Source organism: Cryptosporidium hominis, assembly GCF_000006425.1.
Source record: "Cryptosporidium hominis TU502 chromosome 6 CHRO016126, whole genome shotgun sequence".
Classification (NCBI taxonomy): Eukaryota; Apicomplexa; class Conoidasida; order Eucoccidiorida; family Cryptosporidiidae; genus Cryptosporidium; species Cryptosporidium hominis.
In genome coordinates, this window is record NW_667121.1 from 1 (window position 1) to 8,120 (window position 8,120).

Here is an 8,120-nt window from a genome sequence, read left to right on the forward strand (position 1 = left end):
CTCTCTCTTGAAATGGATAATACTATTTCGTCTCCAAAAGATGAAATTTATGAATCCAGTAGCAATTTCAAGAATTGCTTAAAAACTTTTCATACTAATCTCACTTTACTGGTTCAACTTAAACAAGGATATCTCCAGTATGATCCACTTCTTCATTTCCAAATCAATCTCTTCGAATCACTCCTGGAGCAGTTCACACTACATATTAAGTTTTTAGATTAGTGTAAATCTCTAATAATTCTTATTATAACTCGTTTCCCGCCTATTTTCTGTCCCATGCATGCATGCATGCAAAACAAAGAAACTATGCAATTTAGAAAATAATTAATTCTATTATAAACACTAATTACTATTATTATTTATTCATTTATTATTATTATTATTAGAATTGCAGGAAGGTAAAAAGTCGTATTAGTTTTATTAATGGCAACAGTACAGTCATAGAGCACTCGTACCAAAATATTGGATTATTTCATATTCATATTGAAAACTGTATCCACTTTGGAGGCGGCATCAAGCAGCTCATGAACCTGATTCTCAAGGCTTAGTTGCCTAATTTGAGATGAGCGAAGGTAGGAATCACAAATATCTCTTAACTCTTGCCAGAATTCTCTATATGATTCAACCCTTTCGTCAAACCTTGTTCTTAATACGGGATTTCCTGTAAACCCTAAAAGTCTTTCAGCATGTTGCCTTAGCTGTAAAATCTTCTCTATCATAATATTCATATTACCCCAAAAAGCTACGCATCTTCCTAGTATACTCTCAATCATTCTAAGTTGAGCCAAAACTCTTACCAATATGTAAGAAATCTTTAGCTGATTCTCACTCCTCCTCTTTATAACACTTTGTTCATAAATTGTAGATGAATTTGAGCCTGGAATTGCGTATCCACCTTTTTCTGTGAAAGAATCAAATCCACTAGACATTGATCCCATCATTGATTCTTCTAATCTATTTTCCACACCATTCTTACACTCTTCTGGTTGTCATTGGAGAATCTATTTTTTCTGTAGAATTTATTTTCTTTGCTCCAGATTTAGATGAGAATTCTGAAACATTGCTATTAGTATGAACTCTGTCAATTTTATACATATTAACATTCGCCATATCTTCAACAGAACCACCCCCAGAAGAACCTCCTCCTCCTCCTCCACCTTCATAATCTCTTCCCAAGCTATTAAGTTTTTCTGGTGTTATTTCAAAATTTGATAAGATTGGAAGATCAAAATCCACTCCTTCCTGCAGTAGGGATTCAACTCCTGTTGGAGGAACATTACATATACTAGCAGGAAGAAACAAGAAATCTAAAAGTAAGTCTCTTGTACTTGCCAAAGAAGTAGTAATATATGATGAATTTTGATTAAATTGAGACTTTCCATGAACCTGTATTGATAAATCTGATGATAAATTATTACTGTTAAATTCCTCAGCCGGTACCCCCCCCATAGTAGCAACCTTCCCTTCTCCACCTATATCTGTAATCTTTGAACTTGGATCTTCATTCTCTAAATTATCAAATAAAGCATTAATCTCTGAATTTAAGAATATATCTGTAATCTTTCTTATTACTCTATCCCTTGCTGAATTATAACCAATAAATATACTTGGATCAAATTCACTTTTAATTCCATTACCAATACCGTTTGAATTACTCATAAAATTTGATCCGGATCTTGAAAAACCCACACTTTCATTTGTGTTAAAGCCATTTGAACTTATATCCATTGAAGAAGAATCAAAATCACTCCTTGCTCGAGAATCATATAATCCTTCTTTATTTCTATCCAAATTTATTGAAGAACTACCACCTCCTGTTAAAGATGATGATTGATCTCTTACTTCAGTTTCGTATGTTTCCTTATTGGCTTCATATGGAATAGCATTAACACTTGTCTCTGTAATTCTTTTAATATCTCTCACAGATTCCACAAAATTGGATAATTCAAATAAAAAATTGTTGTAAGAGCTTTGAATATCTTCAACATCATTTTGTGTTACATCTACTAAACTTTTGACATGCGATAACAACTCAATTGCAAGCTTTGGCTCATTTGTGTTAACTGCTAATAAAAAATCAGGAAGTTCATCCAATACAGATTCACAAGTTTGTTTAAACTTCCCAATTGCTATATAAGATCTTTGTTGTAGTATTCTCCACTTGTGAATATGTTGCTGAATGACTCTACAAATTGCTGAATTATGTCTAAAAGCAATATAAATTCCATGTAGTTTATATGCAACACTTAATTGAAGATCTAACAAGCTATTAATGTCCATAATTGATGATGTTTTCGATGAGTTGATAGATTTATTTTGAATTGAAAAACCTTTACCATTCTCAGCTGTCTCAATCATCTTTATAGTCTCTTTTTTAGTAATAGCTTTGCTAAAAGTTGTATTATTAGCATCTTCCATTGATTTAAATAGTACAATTTCATGTCTTTCGGGAAGAGGAGAGTCAATATTATCTTGTATATCTGCCATATTTGGTTCATTTTCACACTTAATTTTCATCCAAGGATCATTTTTTAACTCAGAAAGAGTCATCCTCTGACTTGGATCAACTGTTAACAGTCTCCTAATCAATTGCTTAGCTTGCTCACTCACCCTCTTAAATCGAGGATATCTGAAATGATAATTTCCTTCTCTAATTAAACGATCTAAATTGCCTTTTCTTTCATCAAATGGAAAAGCTCCACCAAGCATTACATAAAATAAGACCCCTAAAGACCATAAATCAGCCTCAGTACCATAAGATTCTCCACTATTAGAAGCGCTTAACACCTCAGGAGCCCAATATTGTGGTGTACCAACCAAAGTTCTTGCTTGTGTATATCCTTGCCTTAAAAACTTTGCAACTCCAAAATCTGCTACTTTAATTACAAAATACTCCCCAGGATATGACTTTTCAATCAAAATGTTCTCAGGTTTCAAATCACGGTGAATTATCTCCTTTTGATGCATATATATCAAAGCTACAACAACTTGTTTTAATATAAATCTTGCACTTGATTCTGAGAGTGAACCATGTTCTACAATCTTGTAAAAAAGCTCTCCCCCTTCAACTAAATCCATAACCAAGTAAAATGTATCACCAGAATCAGAAAAATCAACCAAACTTACAATATTTGGATGTCTTAATTTGTGCAATATCATTGCTTCTTCTAATAGCCTGTTCTTTTTATCCATAAAATCTGGAGTCAAATATATCGACTTCATATCAATAATTTTCACAGCAAAATATTCCTCATCAATAGGTACCATTATTCCATCTTCTCTAACTCTTCCCACAGATTTACATCTGAAAACCACCGAAGCGCTTCCTGCTCCAAGTCGATCACATATTTTATACCCTATCCCAGACTGACCAAAAAATGTGGAAGGTAAACCATTCTGCTGTTGGCTCGAGTCTATCATATATCTCTAAAGTTCTTCTATTTTATTCACTATTTACCTTATGAAATCAGCTTATGTATTATTTCAAATCCTTCCCCCCTTGTCTACTTAATATTGACTAGGTATTCCTTCACTATTTAATACCTTATTTTTGTTAATTAGATTCCAATTTATATAGTAGATACCTTTATTTCAATTATTTTAATCCAATAAATGCAATATTAAATAATAATAACAATTACTTGCTCTTATCTCTGACTCTTTTTTTTTCTTAATACATCCTTAATTAACTCGTAGTGTTTCTCGGCGCCAACTTGGCGCCAAGTGATCTTGAAATTCGGTACCTTTATAAATTTATTAATATTTTCCTTAAAAGAAAAATGGAGGCTTCAAATTGTGGGGAAAATAATATCCAAAAATACTCTAAGTATTGATTTACTTAATTCCCTGTTGGATAAACTGTACAAGGTCATATCCTTTAGTCGTAATGTGATTATGAGCTGAGTGAATCTTCTTTGAGAATATATTTGATGCCTGTTGTTGCGAAAAGTTTAGTAGTAATCTCTCCTTAAGTTTCTTGATTGTTTCACCACGAAAACATGGAATACCACTATTTATCAACATCTGTGTTAAAGATAGCAATAAATCTGCATGTTCTCTTACAGCTAAAAAGCCAGACAAACAAAGATCATCAAATAAGTCCACCTGATCATCCATGAAATCTAACATCTCCTGAGTTACCTTAAAAGCTGCTCTTTCAAAATGTAAATTATTTCCTGGAGAAATATCAAAAATAAATCCATAGTCAATGTGTATTATATGCCCATTCTTTGTTATTAAAATATTTCCATTATGTCTATCTTTGATCTGCAAGACATAACAAGCTATAGAATATCCTGCCAAACTTGAGATAAAATTGTATCTAGCTTGTTCATAACTAACGTTGTTATCATTTTCTAATTTTTTAATATGACTATTCTTACCACCAAAAGTAGATTCATAATAGGCTTTGAGTCCACCTTCAGAATGAAGTTCATGAATCTCATGTAGAGAAATGCTGTCCTCAATGAACTCAATTATCCCTCCATATATTACTGAATTATTAATATCCTTGAACATCATCGGTAGAATTCTATATGGGTATAGCCATACAGGAATATTATACAATTCAAAAATCTTTTGAAAAACATGTATGTATTGCATAGTTATTACATCCTGACGGCAATCATCATTACATTTCACAATCAAATTAATGGTCATTTCATAGTCTTGTTCAGGTTCTATTTTTGAAATATCTACTAATGTGTCTTGGTTATCTGAATTATGATCTGTTAGTTGTAGTGAAAGTAAATATGGAATATTCTTAGCACTTTGAAGTATTTTAAGCTTGTTAATCTTCTTTATTGATAAAAGTTTTGTTTTGTTTTCGGACGATTTTAACATGTTTGTATTCAAAAATGGAACATTTTTGTATTCCTTCCTCTGTATCACGTTTTCAATCTTTGCTAATAAATCTTGAGCAATTTCTGACTTTAATTGTGCAATCTCTTTTGAATTTAATCTTCCTATTAAAGCTGAAGGGTTATCATCTTCTTCTATAGGTAAACCTAATCCTCCTTCTTTTCTATTCCTATACTTTGCCATCTCACCAAGCTGACAAAGTATATAAAAGAAGGAAAACTGAACATTTGCCAAAGAATGTTTTTTATTTTCAAATTGTAATATATTTAGACTAGATCTATTCAAGTTTTCTGAAGTCTCTGAAATAGTATCAAAACATTTATTAATCAAGGAAGAGACACTTGACATTCTCAAGTTCAATCCCTCCATACTATCCTGAACTGTTCTTAGACGATTTATAACACCTTTTCCATGAATTTCTGAACTATTTCTTTTTTCATATTTCCCATTCATATTTTGATCTTCATTCCTTTCAATATTTTCCTCAGAACTTTTCATGCTTTTGCAAGTTAATAAAAAGTCACACTCTTTAAATAAACTTTTTTGAAATATATTCATTATTGGTGAATTAGGATTGTTGGTGTATATACACAATATTTGAGAGAACCTTGTGCTTTTTAATGCCATATCTAACAAGCCAGTTAGTACCAACTGGTTATTTCTTTTGTTACTTTTAATAATTTCCATATATTGTAGTAACAATAACTCCCATTCAGATTCTTGAGATAATAATAACGACCTAACACAACTCCAAACAATTAAAGTGCTTGTATATAGACTATGATGGAAATAATTGTGAAAATGATGTGAATTTGACATGAACTTCTTTTTTTCTGATGAAAATTGATTACTTAATAAGTAAATTACCACTGGAAATGGAAGTGAATGGCCAATATAATGTAAATAATCGTGGAACTGTAATACTAATTGATGATTTCCCTGAGTGTATCTGCAATTCATCACTAATCCTTTAATCTCAGTATTATGAGAATTAATCTTATTCAAATAACCTTGCTCACTACTTGCATTATACCAGAAATATTTACCACTCATTCTATCATGATAATATTGTGGATGGTAATGATACAACAAGAATGAAAATGTATTTTCCAACTCAATGTTATTAAAAACGCGGATTAAATCATTCTTTGGTGAAGAAATTCCGATATAATTGTTTTTAACCAAAATAGAATAGTGAATTAGATGATCCATTAAAAATGGAACAATCCAAGTGCTACTAGTCTTCATCATATGTCTATATATCCTAGCTGGATACCTCTTCCATAAAGATAATAATAACCAGACTTCAAAGAATCCCACTTTTTTTGAGCTATATATTGAAAATATCAATGCTGAGATGTATTTTTCAATTAAAATCATCGTATTTCCATTAATAAAATATTCCCAAATATACTCTAAAACAATATATTGATTATAAGGTATTAGTCTGTTATCATATATTTCAACTGAAGATTCTAAATGTACATTATTGAAATTGTTCATCATTTTTTGCCAATTCTTCGTTTCATATAGATTTACGCATAAATTGTCCAAATAAGTTGTAAGTTGTGTAGAAGATTGTAATAATCTCGTATAAATATCTTTATAAGTTGGGTAACTTTCATAAAATGACCATAAATACGGCAATATTCGGCATGAAAGGAAGTATGAGGTGCTTATCATCGACCTTCCTCCATTAATGTACGCATCTCTTTGATTAGATTTATTATTAAATTTGTATATCCTTATCTGTGGAATATCCAAATCATTGTGATTGGTCTTTAAAATTGTTGGATGTTTCTTCTTATAACACTCTAAAGGTACTTCTTTTGATATTTCTACTGTTATCGATTTCTGAATCAAGCAAACCAATAAAATCTTCAAGTGTAAGTCTGAAGAGTTTATTTGAGATGTTTTTTCCTTATTTTCATCTTTTACCTGTAAATATGCTGACGATAAACAAGTCATTAATTCTACCTGTCTTAATATCTTTAATAAATTAATATGCTGGAAATAGCCATGATGAATAAACCAGTCAGAACTTTCAATAAGAAAAACTAGTAAAATATAAAGCTGATAATACGATAAAGATTCCCTTTCAAGAATTTTAATGTAACTCTTATAAATTGACTCTGGATCCATTGAGGAAATTATTGACCAAATAATACATACAAACTTTGTATAGTGTTCCAAGACATAATCATCAGTCAGTGAACTTTTAAACCTATCAAATTGATCATTTCCTTGGCTGAACTTGTATGAAGATGTATGATTCCCACCTTCATCATTAGATATTCCAAAAAGTCCATTTAGTATTTTCTCAGCAAATAAATCAGATAACGATTTATAGGACTCATAATTATTATCCACAATCATCCATGTACATAAGTATATCATCCTGATTATTAGTTGAGAATAGAATTTATAGTTGAATCTTTCCACAATCACCTCCTCTGTTGGATTAGAATAATTAACATTCTTTAATAGCTCATTCTTTAAGTTCATACTTGCCATGAACTTTTCGTCTTCAAATTTGACACCAAATATTGTAGAAAAGTTTGAAATCTGATCGATTAAGCTTCTTTCTCCACTATCAGAACTTTTATTTTCAAATAGAAAGTAAAAGTAGCATTTGCTAATTTCACCACAGTATCCATGAATAACTTTAAATAATCATCATCATTGATCAGTTGATCAAATAGTGGGTTTAATCGGTTAATAATAGAATATACATCTTCTGAATCTGTAATCATTAATGATGAGTGTCTTTTCTTATTTAGAAATGTCCTGGGAGAAGATGGGGTGATAGATAATGAAGGACTCTGCCACCCTTTTTGAATATTATTTATTGTGTAATAGAGATCAATAGAATAGCAACCAAAAAATACCTCATTTTTATTTAGAGATGAAGTCTAGTCCCCATCTAAATCACAATTTGAGTATGAAAAAATATTTGTCAATTTTTGTTGAATAACTTCAAAGTCTTCTTCGGAAATGACTCCTGTCATCCCACGTACTCTGAAAAGAGCATAACCTTACTCACAAATTCCTTCTCTGACTGAAAAAGTGCTTAACAAGCTTTGAATAAACTGAAAAAGGCTCTGTTCCATGATATAAATATCAAGCTCGAAAGTGAGTGAAAATACTCGAATTTCAATACTGTAACTTCATTTTTGTGTGAAGAATTTTATACACTTGTATTTATAGGCTCCGGGCTACTCGGATAGAAGAATTAGCCTGGTTATAATTGTTTTGCTACT

At 30.9% G+C, this 8,120-nt stretch overlaps 2 protein-coding genes across 2 annotated transcripts; both read right to left on the minus strand.

Annotated features, from left to right (window-relative positions):
- Positions 1 to 972: 972 nt before the first annotated feature.
- On the minus strand, positions 973 to 3,420 carry Chro.60393 (protein kinase). Its single annotated transcript, XM_660804.1, has 1 exon — positions 973 to 3,420. One exon carries the CDS (start codon positions 3,418 to 3,420, stop codon positions 973 to 975), a length of 2,448 nt encoding a protein of 815 aa, XP_665896.1.
- A 414-nt stretch (positions 3,421 to 3,834) lies between these two features.
- Chro.60392 (PI3_PI4_kinase) lies at positions 3,835 to 7,374 on the minus strand. Its single annotated transcript, XM_660805.1, has 1 exon — positions 3,835 to 7,374. One exon carries the CDS (start codon positions 7,372 to 7,374, stop codon positions 3,835 to 3,837), a length of 3,540 nt encoding a protein of 1,179 aa, XP_665897.1.
- Between the last annotated feature and the right edge of the window lie 746 nt (positions 7,375 to 8,120).